Here is an 18660-nt window from a genome sequence, read left to right as displayed (position 1 = left end):
ATGCACTTTTATGGCCCTCCAAAGGGCTGATAAGCTACAGCATTACTATTTCTTTCCAGCTGGCCAGGTTTGTTTGTCTGCCCGTGGGGAGAGTTTTTCCACAGAAGGAAGTGGGGTATGGCCAAGCTGAATGTTTGGGGCTGAGGGACCAGAGCATTGGGCTGCTTGTGTTGGGGACATTTGTGGTGATGGTAGGGAAAGGGTTTGCCTTGTTGTTCCCCCAGGAGCTCTGATGGCATTTTGGGATTAGAGAAACACTCCAGATCAGTACCTGAGCAGTAACCCACCAGGACTTCCCAGGGAAGCTCCCCAAGACCAGGAGCATGGAGTTGTAAAGAAGAGAGGAAATGTAGATGTTAGTACTGCTCATTTCTGAGATCTCTGGTTTCCTCACCTATGAGATGAGGCTCTGACTTGCCTTTTACATGGCAGTCCCCAAGGTCTGGCAGCAGCTGAATGTGTGCATGAGCTTGAGGTTGGAGAAATGCCTACACCAATCTCAGACACAAGGAGAAAAATCCTTAAGGGCAGTATTTATTGGAAAACAGAGGGGAAGCTGCTCATGCTGAATCCTTCTGGGTGAGGAAGGGAGGAAAGGGGCTGTGAGGTGCTTTTCTTTTGGGCAAGTGCAGGAGGAAAAACTTTCATGAATGTGGTGCCCACAATAGCAGTAGAGAGGATTAGAAGGGGCTTCCTAAGTGACTGGGGGCAGAGGAGGGGTCCATGGGTTATATACAAGTCAGAGCTTTCTCTCCTGCCACAGAAATCAGGGGAGTTTCACCACTTTTGGAGCCCTGCTGGTGCTGGGACGTATCATCCTCCATATCTGATTTGTGCATAATGTGCAATTTTGAGGGGCCATGCAGATAATGCAATAACCTCTTCCTTTTGCACACCCCTTGGAAGTATCCCCAGGGCTCTGAGGGTTGGGGGAAGCGGCAGATGTTTCTGGGTGGATGTGGAAACAGCGGTGCTGGATGGCTTGATGTGAAGCAGCTGAGTCCTGCAGTCCTTGAGAGATAAAGGTTCCCAGATAAGCAGCCCACGGATAACTGGTAAAGGCGACTACCCAAAGCAGCCGCTCCTCCTGGGCTGCCTTTTGGATTGACCTCCCCTCCTGTGGTTTCCTCCCATCTGTAGGAAGATAAAGCAGGGGAGAGAGGTTTTTAAAAGCAAATAGTGCTCGAGCAAAATCGGATTGGAAAAGGATCGGCTTTGGCTCAGGGTCTGTGAGCTTTGGTGCTCTAATTAGCACAGGGCTGAGGCTGGCGAGCTGGGTGGGAGAGCATCCAGGCCTGGAGAAGGAAACCATGGTTTCCTCTTCAGGTCTTTTGGCTGGTGACAGAGGGACTTGGACCCAGCTGTGTTGGTGCTCCTGGGGCTGCCCTGGCTCAGTGCTGTTTGCAGTCCTGGAATTTGCCATGTGGCATCTCCTTTCTTCACAAGCTTTGTTGAGGGCTGCTGGGAGCTGCTGGGCTACGTGGCCTGGAACAGCTCTTCGTGGCACCATTTGTGAGCCCCAAGCATGGGAAAGGGCCCCTGGACAGGAGAGGGAGGGAGGGAGGAGGAATGCAAGTCTGGAGAGGAGAAGTGGAAAATGCTGGGAGTTAATCAGGGCAGGATTAGCATGTCTTGATAAGCCAAGATGGGCTTGCGAGGCTTTGAATCCAGGGAGAACAATAGCATATGGTTCCTGTGCTTTAGGATTTACTTGGATCTGCTTCCAAGCAGGCTGCTCGCTCGCAGCAGCCCTCGTTGTTTCCAGCGCTGGCTGCAGCCGGGACTCCTGCCATCCTCTGGCCAGCAGCACCTTGGCTGTCCTCTGCAACCCACGGTGCTTCCCTGACCCTGCCCGGGCTTTCTGGAGACTGGAGCTGACTCAGGAAGCGAGCTGGGGTGGCCACAGCCTTTGGGCTGCAGGAGCAGAGGTCGGAGAGCATCCTGAGGGAACAGCCCCAGCGCTGTTGGCTGTGCTCTGGGGAGGTCTCTGGTTCACAGATCTTTTGCTCTTTTTTGTCTCCCCTCTCCAGCTGCAGATGAGACGTTCTCTTTTAAATACAGTCCTGGAAAGCTGAGGGGAAACCAGTACAAGTCAATGATGTCCAAAGAGGAGCTCGAGGAAGAACAAAGGTAAGCTGAGTTTCCTTTTTCTTCTTGCCCAAGCCCACCAGATTGACGTGCCCTTGGAGCAAGCTGGCTGTGCTCAGACCTCTCTTCCCCATACTGCTCTGGTAGTCTCAGAGCACCAGTGTTCCAGACCTCTCCCACCCAGGAAGACAAGAGAACAAATGAAGTCACTGATTTAGGAGATGGAGACACTGTGGCACTATATACTTTTGGAGCTGTTCAAGCTTCTTCTCTGGATGCTTAGACTAAATTTTCCAGCTGATGCAACTGCTGTAGTTCTCCTGATCCCATTAGTACTGTGTTGATATATATCTGTTGAGGACCCGATCTGTAGCTACTTCCCTTGCCTTTGCCCTGTGGGTGTTCTCCAAACCAAGGACATGAGCACAGCTCAGAAATACTGGAGCAAAGTGAGTGAGTGTGAGGCTTTAGAGCTCCCTGAGATGGGGCTGACACTGGAAGTGTCCATACCCAGGGCTGTCTCCTCACAGCTGGAAGTGATGAGGGTTTGCCATGTAGTGGGCCAGGTAGAGATGGAGGATTGTCCATGTCTTACTTTTTCTTTCCTGAAGTGTCCTCCTGAGCCCTCTGTGAAGAAAGGAAGAACCTGTCCTGTTACAGAAACCAAGCTTTCTAGCTCAAGATTTCCCAGCCTGTACAAGGGAATAACCCCACAGCTGAGGGCTCTGTGGCAGGCTGCTCCCTTACAGATGTCTGCAGCTCACACCCCTTCCCTCTTGGGTGAACTCCAAGGAACTGATTTCCCTGTGGTGGCTCAACAAGGGCTGTTGGACTCAATTCTCCTCCCAGTGGTGTGCATCTCCCAGAATGATTTAGGGGCATTTGTCATCCCTTGCCTGTCCTATCATGGTCCAAGTACCATCACAGCTGGTGAGGTGTAAAGAACCAAGAGGAAACTTGAGAGCAGTGGAGAAGGCAAAGATGAGGGGATCACACTTCTCCCCTGGCTCAGGCATGTCCTGCCTTGCCTCGAGGCTCTGGGAATCGTCTCTATGATTCCAGCAGCTGGGCTGGCTGAATTTATCTCTGTGTTATGAGCAGGGTATTGTGGTAGGCAGAGTAAATCCAGAGACCTGCCCTGCTCCATGGCCAGCAGCAGAAATGATTCTGCATTGGTACCATCAGGAAAAAATTGTTTGTTTTCTTTCTTTTGTTATATCTTTATTGTGCCTGAAGCCCCCACCCTATAAAACACTGAGCAGGGCTGTTACTTGTCATTGTATTTTTCATCCTGGAGGGTGGTGGTGGAATGAACTGAGTGAAGGTCAGAGACACCCATGGGGCTCAATGGGAATTGCTTTTCAGAATCCTGCTAAACACCAGTGGAAAAGCATACCTGCAGCTGGCAAATTCAAACTCTTTGCACCAGCAGCTCCATCCAAACCAGCTGAGCAGTGACTGCTCAGGTTTCCAGGGCCAGAAGTCCTGCAGGTCCTTTGGCTGGTTCCTCTGTGGCAACAAATGTCACCTGGGGACACTGGGGGGACATTGCCTATGGACAGCAGTGGGATAGGGGTTTCGTACTCAGGACTGTGCAGCAGGCTCCAGGGGGTGATGGACGTGTCCTGGACACACAGCATCTCCCAGGCATCGCTTCTCATGTCTGTTTGGAGCATTCCCAGGGCAGGACAGTGCACCTAGAACTGATGGACAGTGCCTGGGCTTCGGGTCCCTTGGAGGCTCTCGACAGCCTTCCACGCTGGGGACCAACTGGCAGATGTGTTTTTCCTACTGCTCCTTTGTTTTCTTCTCTTCCATATTTGTGTTGTTCATTTCTTTAAGGCAGCTTTGTGAATTTTTTTTTTGTCTTGCTTTGTCGCTGGCTTACTTTTCCCCCCCTCAAATCTTCACTGCGGCATCAGCAGCTTTTCATTGCAGGCCTCGCAGGCGGTGCAAGGGGGCAGGGCTGCTGCCAGGTAAGCTCCTGGGCGAGCTGAGCGCAGTGGCTCAGCCTTGTCCTGCACCCTTCTCCTTGTCCTTCCATCCCTCTCCCCCATTCCATGCACCCCGACTGTGCTGCCGACCTGCCGTGACCCAGGTTTGCCGCCTTTATGTTGCAGGATTGAGCTGACCTCTGATCTCACATCTCTGTAGCAAGTACCTTAGGTCCTCGGCCACAAACATTCTTGCAAATCTTTTTGGTAAGGAAATGCTGCTACTTAGAAGTAGTGGTACCACTGGTAACATCTGCTCATGTCTTGGTTTGGTGGTTTGTTTGGTTTTTGGGTTTTTTTGCTTTGTTTTGGTTTGGGGTCTTATTTCCTAGGGGAGGGTTTGTTTCTGAGCTGCAGTTGATTGCTTGTCACACCTCCCTCCCCATGTCCCTCCCCTTCCCTCCTCATAACAGATTAATGAGTCTGCTCCTCTCTGCTTCCACCTCACTTTCCATGAGCGCTCCAGGGGGAATGAGGGCTCTCACATTGGGATGATCACCTCTTCCATCTTGGATGCCTGAAGTTGGATATCCCACAACCACTTCCTTTTACTGATTGAGAAAATCTGGGCTGCTGACTGGGTGGTTAGTCCTAAGGTGTGTTACCAAAGTTGAAACAGGTTTAGTGTTTGCTTTTAGCCCTGCCACTCCTCCAGTTTTCCCACAGACCAACAGGTTCCCATGTGAAGCATCTTGTAAGCAACATTCCAAGAATGCAAGTGGTACTCCCAGATTCCCTCAAGGCTACTTAATGTGTTGACCAGTAGACTACAAGTCTGAATTTTGGGACCCTTTGTTTTTTGGAGATGCCATTGAAAGTATTCCTTGTCTGTTCTAGGAGGAGCTGTAGGATTTCAGACAGGAGAGGATGGACATGCAGTAGATTTGTCTATTTAACCAAAAAACCCACTTCTGTTCTAACCTGCATCCCTGCAGAAGTTGTGGTTGTCCTCCCTGGTATTCACTTGAGTCTTGTGGTTTCAAACTGGTGCTAAATCTGGACTTAAAGGGGAAGGAATGTGACCTTTACTGAGTGATGCAACTTCCTGCTTCTGGTGACTTCAGTCTTAAAAAATAAAGGGAGTGTTCAGTGAGGGAGGAGAATAGTAAATCCTGTTGGCAAATATATCTGCTGGGGTGGTGGCTGGGCTTGATCACACCTGGTGGGTCACCAGTACTTCTAGAACAGAAGCACGAAGCCTTTGCTCCCCTGGGGGAGAAAAACAGTCTGGGCAGGAAGGGGAAGAGTGCAGGGGAAGGATGCAGCCCTTGGTCAAGGCAGCTCAGTGTATTTCCCTAATCCTTCTCTTCTGCACCTGAGGCTTTTGGCCATCTGTTGCCAACTGTAGCTGCCATGGTGCAATGCTCTAGTTCAGGAAAGATGAGCTGTGGTGGTGCAGCTGCCCCTGCCCAGGCAGGGCTGAGGGTGTAGGTGTGACACACATCCCCCAAGTGCTGGCTGTTGGGTATTGCTGTCCTGGCTGGGCACCTCATGTGGGTGAGGGAACAAGAGGAAGGGCTCCCCAGTGTGCCTTCAGGGCCTGGGCCTCATGGATAGATTGGAATGGTCGCTGCCAGCTGCTCTTGAAACCTCCCTTAAGGTTGAAGGAGGTTAGTGGTTGTTTTTTTTTTAGTTAGAAATGAGTATGGTCAGGACTCTGCTGAGTGTTGACAGCTGCAACAAGGCTCTACTCATAGTAAAAGAGAAAACAATGAGGAGAAACCATCCCCTTGGGTCTCTGCTTTCAGTTCACTCTTTCCACGAGGCAGAGCAGGTCCCAGCCAAGCCCTGGTTGACCCCGGTGGTGCCGAGGGTTTGAGCTGTCTGTGCTCTGTCCTTGTCACTCTTGTCCAGGTGTGTTGGCTGGAGCAAGGAGAGCAGATCCCAACTGACAGGCTGTGGAAAGGTCTCACCTCTCTGTCCTCTGTCTTGTTTCTGGGCATTGAGGGAGAGGTGGGAGTGAAGAGCCAGAAGTTGTCCCATGGGGCCTTGGCTAGGGCACTGTTACAGACCCCTTGGACAGGGTGTCAGTGATTGGCACCAAACAGGCTCTGCTGTTGGCAGGGGCACTCATGGATGGAGCAGTGATCCCCCAGACCACAGTCAGCCTCTGTAGGACCAAAGAGAAGGTAGGGATGGCTGCCCAGTTTCCCTGGCTAATGGGTTCAGTTCCCACAGCCAGGTGACCCATTCTAGGAGCAAACTCTCCTCCCGCCTCTCAATCCTCCCTTCTCACTTCCTGGCCAGCCATGGCTGGGTTGAGGTGACGCTGCTTTAACACAGACTGGGTTTAAGCCTAGGGTTCAACTGCAAGTTTGGATTCATGCAAGGGGAATTGGATGGCTGTAAATCTCATGCTCATCCCTTTTCTTGGTGGTAGCTTAGCGATGGAAACCTGTCTCCTCCTCAGCTGGGTTCAGAGTGCCTCTTGGTTACAAGGCACTGAATAAAACTGGGCTTGGGTCCTGGAGTTTCAGCAAGGCAGGGTGCCCTGGGCAGACCCTGGCTCCAGGGAATGGCAGAGAGGAGAGACCATGCCCTGCTCTGCCAGACATCCTGGATCAAAGTGGGGACGCAGCTGTGGCTTGAGGGACGACCATGCTGAAGTTCATTTTTGAATGAGACAATGCTGGTGATGACAACTCTGGAGCACAAAAGGGCAGGAAGCAGCTGCAGGGGTTTAATGACTGTGTTGACAGACCTCGACCTATTTCAAACATCTCCACTACTGGCCCTCCAAAAATAAGTGGGTGGACAGGGCTGGAGGAGGCTGCATTTCGGGAGAGCTGTCCATTGGCATCTGTCCCTGTCCACCCCCTGCATTGCCATCACATAACCCTGGCTCGCTTGCTTGCTCCCCTCTCTGTGTGGCATGAAATCTGGGCCTCTCTCTCCTTCTTTCTCTTTGCTAACCTTCCCCTTACCCAGTGGCTTTGTTGTCCTGTCCTGTCCTGTCCAGCATGGTGCTTCTTTTGGATGAGGGGAGCTGGTAAGTTTGGGGTTTTATTATTTGTTTGCTTCTCATCTTCTGCAGCACGATAGTTGTCCCGAGCTGAGGGAAGAGGAGCAGCAGCAAGGGGAAGGGAGCAGCGAGGGACTGCAGAGCCCAGGGCTGTGGGACTCTGCAGGTCAGGCTGGCCACTGCTTCATGCAGCCACCAGCCACGGGGATGGCCCCACCATGGGCAAGGCTGCTTTCAGCCACAAAACACCCCGTGCATGAGGAGTTTCCTTCCCACCTGCCTCTTGTAGGAAAGGGCACTGTGTGTTTGGGGGTCCCTGCTGAGGTCCCCCTGCTCTGACGCTCCCTCCATAGATCCCAAGCTCCACTTGTATGAGGAGGGAGTCTGCTGGTGGCCTGGTGCTGTTCCCTGCCTACACCATATCCCCAGGGAAAATGTCCTCTGACCTACGAGATGTCGATGGATTGAGCTCTGGCCCCTATTTATAGTCCTGACTGAGTCATGAATCCCCAGCAGCTTTAAAAAGTGAGCAACTCAGGATGCCCTCCTTGGAAAGCCAGGGAAAGGGAGGCCAGGAAGCCCCTTCCCCTTCTCCTCCTCCTGTCCCAGAGAGGAAACCTTTGCAAACTCCCCCATAGGCTTTGCAGCGTGAGAGTCTCTGACCCTGCCTTGGTATGAGATTTGAGTTCAGACAGCAACTCTGCTGGAGCTCCTGGGTGTTTTCTTCTGGCTCAGGTCCTGAATTGTTGTAGCTTGTGGCTGCTTCTCTGTGTCTCCCTCACCCAGCGCTCACAACTTGTCTTCATCTGCTTCTGCTTAACCCCGTGCAGCATGGGCAGCTGGCTGTTGTCTGCCTGCTAATTCACTGGGAGCCTGGCTCTGCCTGCCCTGCAGCTCCCCTGCAGCCAGGAGAGACTGAGGGCTGCGGGAAATCGGGCTGTCACACCGGGCTGGGAGCAAACTGGTAGGCAGTGAGCTGGAGTACAAACACCGGAGGAAAATGCAGGCTGGCTCATCCATGGCTTTTCCCACTGCTCTGGTGTTGGCTGGGGGGGTCAGGAGTGTTGCAAGGGAATGGGCACATGATGGTTGGATGTGGTCATGGCCTCCTGGCTGAGCTGGTCAGGAGCCTGAGCCACCTTCCTGGCTGTGCTCTGGCCTTCTTGGCTGTGGCTGGGAAATGTGGGAGGCTTCTGCCTTGAAACGGTGGTGGGCAAGGTCTGCTCTGGGGGAGACACAGCCCCTGACCCCACTGACTCCTCATCAGCCCCTGTCCTAATGGCTCTGGGACTTGTGCTCCCTGGTCATACCAGCTCCGGCAGCCCCCAGTGGTGTTCCTGAGGTATTTTCCAATGTCCAGTTCACCTTTCAACTTCTCTGGAAGTCCCACTGGAGGAATATCAGATTTGTGTTGATAGAAGCTCCTTTTGATACTTCCCACTCTCCCACTCTTCTCTTGTCTAAGCACTGTCTCCCTGTTCTGCATTTAAATCCTCTCTCTGTCTTTTACTGATTGGCTGAAGCAACTGGCCCACGTTTATGGGACCACCAGGAAAACTTAGATTTAATATGCCATTCCTCATATTCTTCCTGTGATATCTTGATCCTGGAGAAGACTGGGTTATGATCACTACCAGAAATGAGATGGTAGCTGTCCCCATGGTAAAGAAACAGAGACAGGGATGATGGGACCAACCCCAGCAGTGAGATGGGAGAGAACTGCCTGGGGAGAGCTTGACCACCCATTGCCAGGTCTGCCCAGCACTCAGGGCCTTTCTTCACTTGATCTTGATCCTCAAGGGTCAGTCCTAGTTTGTTTGGAGTGAGAAGAGTCTGGAGCCAGATTACCAGGATTTCAGACAACTGATGGTCCTGACAAGCTAAGCCAGGGAAAGGAGTTGGGAATGCTCCATTCTTCTGAAAATCAGCTTTTTGAGTGAAACTTCCAGAAAGGGCAAATGCCAGAGGTGGTTACAGCAAGATGCTGTGGGATCTTCTCAGAGTGACTCAGGACTCCTTTAGAAAGCTATAGGTCATGGAAGAGGATACAGGATTTCCTGACCTGCTGCAGACTTTTGCACACACGAGGTAAATGCACATGGGAATGCCAGCTTGTCAGTGCTGGGGTGCTGTCTGCTCTCAAAAGCAAGAACCCCTGTGCCAGTGCCATGGCTGAGCTGGAGTGTGGGGAATGCTTCTGATGCCACTAGAAGGACACACAGTTTCCATGCTTCAGGAAAAGCGTGGTCTTTGAGATCTTCAGTCCCTGAGCCACCCTCATATTCCAGGACCTGCTTTTATCTGGGCTACTTGTTCTCCAGCTGTTCCTTGCACAGAACCATGTCCAGCTGATGGATCATACGATTCAGTGACTTGGGCCTGAGCGTGGGCCAGAGCAGAGATATTTGGATAATCTATATCTGAAGAAAGGCAAAAGAAGACCCTAACCTGGTTTGAATTGATGTGCTGCTGTGGGAAAGCATCCAGATCCAAGGAGAATGGAAAGGAGGGAAGAGCCAAGGATAAGCAGTGGCTCAAATCTCTGAGCCTCCATCCCAAGCTAATTAAGACTTTCAGGTTCTGTGGCAGCAATGCCAGAACTTCTCAGCCTAGGGGGTTGTATGGCCCCAATGTGCCAGTGAGGGGCTGCCTTGTGCTCTTTAGTCTAATCCCCCTCACAGCTTTCTCCAGGAGCAGAAAGGGGTATCCCTGTTGTGCAGGTGGAAATTTATGGCTCTGATGGACATCCTCCATTGAGGCCATGCTTGTTTTGAGGTCTTCTCACCCCAGCTGCCAGCCTGGCGCTGTGCTGGAGGTGAGTATTCCTGTGAGGGGAGACGCTCTGATGTCCTCCATCCCTCCCTGCTCCAACTGCGGCGGGCTGGAGGGGACCTCCCCTCCTGGGCCCCCGTGGCAACGAGCTTATGCCCTCACACGTGAAATCTGATTACGCTTGCGTGACTTGAGCGGGATGATCCGCTCGTCGGCACCGCGGATCCCGCGGAGCGATTATCCCCCCCGGAGAATTTCCTTTCTTTGTCCTAATGGTGTGGCCACCGAGCCCCTGCAACGTCGCTGGAGGAACTGCGGTCCCACGTGACGCTTCGCCTGGGATCCGGGTCACTGGCTGTGCTGGCGAGGCTGCTGGAGAAGGGAAGGTTTTGCAGAAGAAGAGAGGAAGAAGTGAGGCTGTTACTTGGTGGATGGCAGGAGTAGGGGACTTTTAAATGAGGTTCAGGTGTTATGGACAATGGACCCGACTGAATTCAGGAGGAATTAGGCTGGAGTGCATCTGTGTGTGTTTGTAAGTGCCCAGGTAACGTGTGTTGTAGCTTCACTCCACCTCAGTGCAGGTCTCTGTCCGTGGGCAGCCACCCAGCCTTCTGTCAGGTGTTCCCTGCTGTGGAGGGTTGATCCATGAGAGGCGCTGGGGCAGCAAGGGCAGAGTGAAAGGTTCAAGCTGAGACCACATTTTCTAGCCCTGGTTCTGTCAACAACATGCTGCAAGACCTTGAGCGAGTGCCTGGATGTCCCCATTCATAAAACACATCTAATCATCTCACCCTTCTTCCCTGGGATACTGAGAGAGCTTCCCAACAAAAGGAAGGAGGGAGCCTGGGGTTTTTACCTCCTTCCCTTGAACCGACACATCCGTAGGAAGATTGAGAAGGGACGACACTGCCTTGAGAAACTGGTACTTGTTCCCAGCTCATATGGCTGCAGGTGGGAAGAGGAATGTGGGCTGGACAAGGGCGCCAGCAGCCCAGGGAGGCTCTGCACAGGACGGTGAGGCAGTAACCCCTGGAGCTAATGAAAGCTTCCCATTAGTTGGGCCTCTCCAGCTCTCATTAGTAGGTCAGGAGGGCTGTAACTTAGTTTGGTGCCAGAACAAGAGGATTTACACTTCTCACTGGGTTTCAACTATCCTGCTGCAGGTGACTTTGAAGCAAAATCCTTCTTAGAGACATGATGTTTGCAAACAGTGGCTTGTTCTGCCCTGAGGGGGGAAGTTGCCTTGCCTTCCCCCCAACACACACAAACACTGAGTGTTCCCCCTGCTCGTTTATGTGAATAATAATGAACCAACCTGAGGGGTGAAATGACTGAAATGATTTCTCTCCCTGTTTCTCTTTGCAGACCTGAAGACTATATGAAGTTGTCCCTAGCCTCCTCCTAAAGGCATCCCTTGGCATCCTTAAAGGCTTGAGAGAAATACCAAAACCAACCAAACACGCCCATAAGAGAAATCCATAAACCCTCAAAACTTGGGATCCCCTCTTGGTCTGAAGTTGAGTTCTTCAAAAACTCCCATGGTGTCAAGGTTGAGGAGATCCTGTTGTGTGGCTCCATGGACTGGGGCTGGGCCCAAGCAGTGACTTGAGTTGTGTCTGGGGGGTGGGATGAATCTTTCCTCCCTCTCCCCCAAACAGAACCCGAAGTGAACACTAAATATGCAGCGAGTCTGTTGTGTTTGTTACCATGTATTAGGCCATGAAATCTGTGTTGTTCCTTTCCTGGGGTAGACAAACCATAGCTCTTCTCCCAGACCAGCCTGGACCTTGTACCAGACTCTCAAGTTGTTTTGTCCTGGGGCCAAACTCCTCTTTATTTCTGGGGGTGGGAACTCCCTGTGATTTCACAAGTTGTACAAAGCTGCTTTACTCTGAGGGGTGGAGGGACAAAGGGGGGTCCACGTGAGGTATGGCAGACTGGACTGACTCAAATCTTGCTTCTGTAGTTATTTTAGCAGAGACCTGATTCTGTAGGTGTTCAGGAGACTTGGGAAGTGCTGAAGATTGATAGTTTAGCTGTTCTGTTTGTGGCAGAGGTTTAGGAGACCACGCTTTGGCTGCTGTAAATATCTTGATCCTCACTTTTCCCTACTCCAGTTCCCAAGAGGAGAGGCCCAAGAAGGTAGCTATGGCACCAGGGGTTTCCTCTGGCTCAGGATCAGATAGTGGGGGTCCTGAGAGAGGCACATTTCCCATTTCTCTACCTGCCTGCTTGCTGTTCCAGTGCCCTCTTCTCTTGGTAGCCCTGTGGCTTGTCCATGGGAGCCAGAGTTCTGCATTGCCCCCCGGCGCTGTCACGTACAGCAGATCCATTTGGCTGGGCACATATTCCTGCTTCAGACATGGCAGGTTTTAAATCAAACCCAGCTGGTTTGTGAGAGACAGAAGAGGGTCTAAGTCCTCTAGTGGTGTTGTAGAAACACCAGGCTGGGTGGGGATGTGTCCTTCAAAGCTCCTCTTTCACAACGGCCTCTTGGCTAATGCTGCAAACATATCAGAAACCCAACAGGCTGCTTTCCCCTCCCCCCCCCCTTTTTAATTCCTATGCAGACAATACTTGAAACCTTGTACACAGTTGTCCTTTCCAGCGCCTGGGGTTGGCAGACTCTTAATAAAAGGGCTCATTTAAAGAACAGCAGGAGGCTTCAGCTTTAGAAGAGGCTGGGCTGCCCCTTCCCAGCCGACAACTGCAAGCGTATTCAGTGGTTTGCATATGAATTTAGGCACATCTGGACCCTCTGCTTCAACATCCCGCTGGTACAGCCACTGTCTCCCCTCGGTGCTGGCTGGCTGACTGTGTCCCGAGCACCCAACTATGCAAAGAATGCCTTATATACGTTGTGTTTAAGTTACATGGCAATATGTACATCCAGCAAAGTCTATAGTTGAGTCCAGATTTTTTTGCTAGTGGCAGCAAGCCAACCTATTTCTTCAACTCCAATGGCTGTCTGGGTATTTTTTACTTTTGTTTGTTTTGTTTGTTCGTTTTGTATCTGATGGTGGCTCTTATACAAAGGACTGTAATTCTAGTGGCTTGAATCTGTAAAAATTGCCTTTGTTTGGTCCAATAAACCTTTGAATAGTTTATTTGGTTTGTGCTTGTTCTCCCTGCCTCCAGCAGCTTGTAACTTCTTTCTCCAGAGGTTTGTGTTGAAAATCTGGGGTTTAGGTTACAGGTGCACTCTTGCCCTCCTATTTTACCACAGATTGGGGGGAAATTGGGTATATTACCTTATTTCTGCTGGAGCAGCACAGTTGCAGCAGGATTCTGGTCTTGTTTGTCTGCAGAGCAATTCTCAATGCAGAGCTCTGCCCAGGATTTCAGGTGCTGTGGACATGGGTGCCAAGCAGTTTTTGAAATGGAGCTCTCTAATAAACCTGTGGCTCACTGCTCCAAACCTCCAGTTAGCTGAGAAAGACTTGGACTGAAATGTCTATAAAGAGCCCAGGGGAGCTAAGTATGCAAATTCAATTGCCTATCAAGAAGAATTAGGCTGCTTTGAAAATCCTTAATTAATCTATTTTGTCAGCAATAAGTAAAAATCCTGTTTGACTTCCTGAATCTAAGTAGTTTTGAGGGCAGCACTTACGGGAAGAGAGGATGATTTTACTGGTGGACAGGGTAGGTTTGATCTGAGCTCGTTAAAAAAACCCAAACAAAACCAAGCCGGAGCACTACAAAGTTGTTTTGCAAGGTTGCCTTTGATAGGAGAAGCTCCTCTTTGAACACAGTTTCATGTTTGTGATGCCTTACTCTTCCTTCCCAGGCTCTTTTCTCTCTTTATCTTTGTTTTGCCGTCCCTTTGTTGTAGATTATGTAGCACAGAGAAGTAACAGAGGCAGCAGCTCTTTTTTCTGCTTTTCAAACGCGCAGTCATGATATTTAAAGTTGAGGGGAGAGCCAGAACGCATTGATGTTGTGCTTAAAAAGAGTAGAGCAAATATTGTCTGTGATCCTGGTTTTGGAGACAAAGAAACAGGCCTTTGGGGAGGTTTCTGCAGCGTTAATGTCTGTGAAATAATGAGTGAGGGATGCAGACCTGCGTGGAGCACCCCCAGCTGGCGTGCACTGCAGACACGGGAGGCCAGGCTGTGTATCGAATTTCTCCACACCAGACTGGCAACGTGCCCTCTGGTGCCCAGCGGTGATCTAAAATAAAATATTGATCACTAACGACCCCGCTTCCCTTCCTCTCGTCTGGAAAGGGCCGCTGGATGCTTTTCATGTGAGCACAAAACGTTACAGAAGAGACAGACAAATCCAGGCTTTCGTAACTGAAAATCCCACCTCATTATCGGGATACGTTTGGCCTCAGGACCTCTGCATTTTAATTGGAATAGAAAAGCACTGGCAAACGAGCTTGCTTTAGCCAGGATCTGCTTCTTTCCTGCCCTGTTTGCTTCAGCAGTGCTGAGAGGACAGGCTGTTGTTTCTGCTTCTGCTGGGGCTTTGCCCAGGAGAGGGCAAAACGCAGAGCAGGAGTTCAGCACGTGAAAAAGGTTCCTCTATCTCCTCCCACTGATCTTGTTCATGGGGTGGTTGCTGCTGGTGGGTTGATGCTGTCCTTTCTTCCAAGCAAAGACTGTGTCCTGGGTTTGCCTGTCAATAGTTATTACTGCCCCTCCTGTTACTGGAACAGCTGATAGCTTGTCCACACTGGCCTTGCAGGAAGACTACCCCAGGTTATCTAGTGGCGTGCATTTAAATGGATTAATTAAATGGTTTAAAGTCCTATGTGGGAAGTTGGCTGTGGCAGGAAGGAGGACTGTTGACAGGATGACCATGTGGAAGCAAAAGCCAGATTCTGTCTTTCTAGCCCACGGGAAGTCTAAAGATGCTAAACAAGCAGGAGGAGCTGGGATTGTGGCAGATCTGTGCTCTGAGCTGTCACTGAATTCTGGCCCTCCACTCATGCAGAGGCAAAATGAGCCTTGAAGTAATAGAACGTGAGAGAAAGCTTCTCCCTTGTTACAGCCAGAAAGCACCACAACCTCGTGAGTTCTTTTAACCTCACACAGGAGAGTCAGGTAAAAGACATGTTGGGCAATCCAGCAATCTGACCCCAGTCAGGTTGGAGTCCAGCAGTGAGAACGTACTAGTCCACAGCCAGCCCTGCCTGGAGCCACGTGCACTATCATTTTGACCCAAAAGAGGATTTTGTAGACAGTTACATCAGTTCATGAGATACCTGTGAGCAAATGACACTCCTGTGCTGCCCACCCTCCTGTATCCCTCAATGATGACCAGTAGGTGTATGACCAGTATAAGCCCTCCTGTAAAGCTTCCCCAAATAAAGCCCTGTCACAGATACCAATCTTTGTTACAATGCTTAACTGCTTCAAGGTAGGGAAAAATCAAGATATCCTCTGCTATGAGGAAAAGGGTGTTAATCATCCACTAAGGAAATCTGGGTGGTCCACTGGTCAGCCTCTGCCCACCCTGGGGTCACCTCATTGCTGGACTGGCTACCTGGGTCCATCTCACCATTTCCCACTAGCAGGCAAACTCGAATTAAAGCAAATTCCTATCTGTGATCTTGTCTTCCAGTGGCTGATTAAAGTCATGTCCACACTGAGAGGTAGACTGGTCTCTAGTTTTAAGGTGGGATATGCATTTCTAATTTAATAGCTACTCCTGAATTACTCTGTATCTACATCCTGTCATTACAGAATGAAAGGACACCGTGCTGTTGAATCTTAATCCAGGTTCGTTGTGGAGTCTGCTAAATTGGGTCTTATGAAATTCCACATGTCAAGTTACCTTGAAACTCTGAGCATAGATAAACCCTAAGGAACTCCAAAGCTAGTGTTAAAGCAGTCTGGTTTATCTCCATATTGAAAGAACTGCAGAGAGATGTGCAGGATGATGAGACAGATGGGAAAGGGGAGGAAGGAGAACCAGAGGCTCTCTCTGTCTTATCTCACATGGGCAGATTTCCTGCAGCCAGTAAGGCTTGTGCAGTGACCTGCGTTTGGCTCCGTGTTTCATTTGACCATGGTGTTCTTGCTCCAAGTGCCTTCTGGGGACCAGCTATTCCTACTTCTCCTTTTCTTCTTGACAGGGTTCAGAGAGAGCAGCTGGCTGCCATCTTCACACTGATGAAGGAAAAAAGTGACACGTTTGGAGAGATGTCTGAAGGAGACATGAAGGAGCAGCTTAGACTGTACGATATATAACCTTGCAGCCAGGGGAGGATGTGCCCAAAAACTATTTTGGCCCTTATTATGCAGGACACTGCAGGCTGTAGTGCTTTAAACATGTGTCGTTAGTTATTTTGCAGTTCCAGTTTGTTTAGCAAACACATACAGGCTGGTGATATGTATTTCAAAGGACTTGTAATTCCTCACCCCTTTTTTTTTTTTTTTTTTTTAGACCTCTCACATTATTTTCATCTCATACACAGATTTTTTTTTACCTCTTTCTGGCTGGGTCACATGTCTCAGTCATACAAAGCAGTTAAACTCACAACTTTTTTCTGGCCATGCTTTATGCAAATGAACTTTCAAGCCTAGTCTTTATCAGTTTGATATCTGAAGAAAGCCAAAGATGTTAGATGCAAAATGGATGAAAATAGTAGAACCACGGAATAACTGAGGTTGGAAGGGTTCTAAGGAGGTCTGTAGTCCAGCCTCCTGCTCAAAGCAACATCAGTTATGAGACCAAGGCGGGTTACTCAGGGGTTTATCCTGTTGGGTCTTGAAAACCTCCAAAGACGGAGACTGCACAACCTCTCTTGGCAGAGAGGCTTCCAGTCCTCCAGTTAGAAAGCAAATAGCCAAAGGCAAGGCATTAGTGCTCTGATTAGGGATGTGTTGCTGTTCTCATCTCCTTGGAAGGAACCCTTCATCCTCCTTCACGCTGTCTTTTTGAAACAAATCCAAGTCGGTTCCATCTGACCTCGTTGAGCTCATCTTCACACCCGAGGAAGCAGCAGCAAACTTCAAGCTGGAAACATGAACACCTCTTCGCCTCCTGACGCTGGTAAAAGGAGCAAAAAGAGGTGGCTGACTTTATTACAAGGATGATTGTGTCTGCCTCAGATCCTGCTCTTCTAATGTAAAATTGTGTGGGAAACTACATACTTAGGAAATCTCTGTGAATTTACGAAGTATTTTCAAGTTTTGACCAACACTCGGTGGTTTGAATAGAGTAAATCAATGAGCATTCCTAATTACAGCTAAATGTCTTCTGGTGTACTTATCTCTCCTATGAAATCCTGTTAAATACTTTCTTATCAGGAAGGATTTTCTCAGCTTTAATAACTGCTGACAAAGGAAGGCAACATTTTTTGACCCAGTTTTAGGGAATGATCTCTTAAAAGATTAGGTTTGCTTTATTTTGTGTAATCCTTTAGAGTCTGAGAAACCTAATATCTCATTATTTGTTCACTATCTCCCACTACAGCATATTCTATAACAACAGACTATTAGACTTTTAAGAATTATTTTATCCTCTAATTGTTTCACTTAGGTCAAGGCATATTTATAATGAGATCCAGTGGTTTTCCTACCAGTCGTGACTTAATCTAAATTTAATGTCTGAAAATTACCTCTTCTTATTCAACATGAATGAATGAAGTGGGAAAAGGAGTCCCATGATGTGAAACATCACACTGGCTTGCTGTGGACATGATTTCCTTTGTCAAGCTGTGCAAAGGGAGAAATGTAGAACGTTTGTATATGGGACTTTTCCCTAGTTCAAAGCTGAAAGTAGGATCTTTTCCAAAGCTCTTTGTGAAAGCAACCAAAGGAGAGTTAAGGTTTAGTTGATTTTTAGTCTTTGTCTTGTAGACTTTACAGTTTATTTCCAAAATATTTTTGTATTTCTTATGTTACATTTATGTCTTCTCTGAATAGGAACATTTCTGGGGATTAAAAGAAAAATTCCTCAAACTTCTCAGCTTCACATTATGCCAGCAGTGGTAATGCTGCATAAGGCAGAATTCAAGGCTGGAATTCACCCTGTCCTGCCCATACCAGTTCTGAGCAGTGTCACCAAAATATTTAGATGCTGTTGATGACAGGACAGTGGTGAAGATCTGTTATTTACTAGCTCGAATTTAGAAAGAAATTAAGATAAGTAAAAAAGCCTCTGCTCAAGACACGAAACAGAGGGGTTTCTAGATGTGAAGCCCATGGGGTTTGTATGGTACATTTTCTCTTTGTGCATTGGCAAGGCTGTAATAAAGAGGAGCCTGTTGGACACATCCGTGTGAGTCTGTGAAGGTGGTGGGGAGGTGCTGCCCGGAGGGACCTGAAGCCATGGGGTACATCCTGGGGTATTTGTTTGGGCAGCTTCTGAGCTCCTTTACCCGCTGGGCTCATCAATATTTATACAGGAAATTTCACCGGCTGCAGCAGCAGCATCTTCCCCTGGTGGGTGTTGTCCTGTCAGTAATCACAGAATCATAGAATTGCAGATGGTTTGGGTTGGAGGGACCTTAAAGACCATCGAGTTCCACCCGCCAGCAGCACTGGGCAGTCCCCATGAGGGAACAGTGTTACTGGGGGGTCCCATGAGGGGATGTCAGCACTGGAGGGGTCCCCATAAAGGAATGGTGGCACTGGGGGGTTCCCATAAATGGGTGGTGGCACTGGGGCATCCCATGAGGGGATGGCAGCACTGGGGGTATCTCCTCGAGGGGATGGTGACACTGGGGAGTCCCCATGAGGGATCGGTGGCACTGGGGAGTCCCTACAAAGGAATGGTGGCAGTGGGAGATCCCATGAGGGGATGGGGGCACTGGGGGGTCCCCATGAGGGATCGGTGGCACTGGGGAGTCCCTACAAAGGAGTGGTGGCACTGGGAGATCCCATGAGGGGA

At 49.7% G+C, this 18660-nt stretch overlaps 1 protein-coding gene across 5 annotated transcripts in view; it reads left to right on the top strand.

Moving 5' to 3' along the window:
* MXRA7 (matrix remodeling associated 7) overlaps nucleotides 1-18043 on the top strand; it is a 29930-nt gene extending 11887 nt beyond the window's left edge. Inside the window, exons 4-7 of one of the 5 annotated variants that reach the window (XR_007629318.1) lie at nucleotides 2031-2130; nucleotides 4027-4064; nucleotides 4209-4289; nucleotides 11182-12923. Coding sequence is in view for 4 of the 5 variants with exons in the window: in XM_050319155.1 (XP_050175112.1) it covers nucleotides 2031-2130; nucleotides 15899-16013 (215 nt within the window). In the remaining variant the exon portion in view is untranslated. Of the gene's footprint in view, nucleotides 1-2030; nucleotides 2131-4013; nucleotides 4065-4208; nucleotides 4290-11181; nucleotides 12924-15898 lie in introns of those variants that run through there. The other 4 variants (XM_050319156.1, XM_050319159.1, XM_050319155.1 and 1 more) reach the window with 4 other exon arrangements.
* Nucleotides 18044-18660: the final 617 nt, after the last annotated feature.

The sequence above is a fragment of the Myiozetetes cayanensis genome, unplaced genomic scaffold (assembly GCF_022539395.1).
Source record: "Myiozetetes cayanensis isolate MyiCay16 unplaced genomic scaffold, myiCay2020 scf22, whole genome shotgun sequence".
NCBI lineage: Eukaryota > Metazoa > Chordata > Aves > Passeriformes > Tyrannidae > Myiozetetes > Myiozetetes cayanensis.
This window is presented reverse-complemented; position numbering and strand designations above follow the sequence as displayed.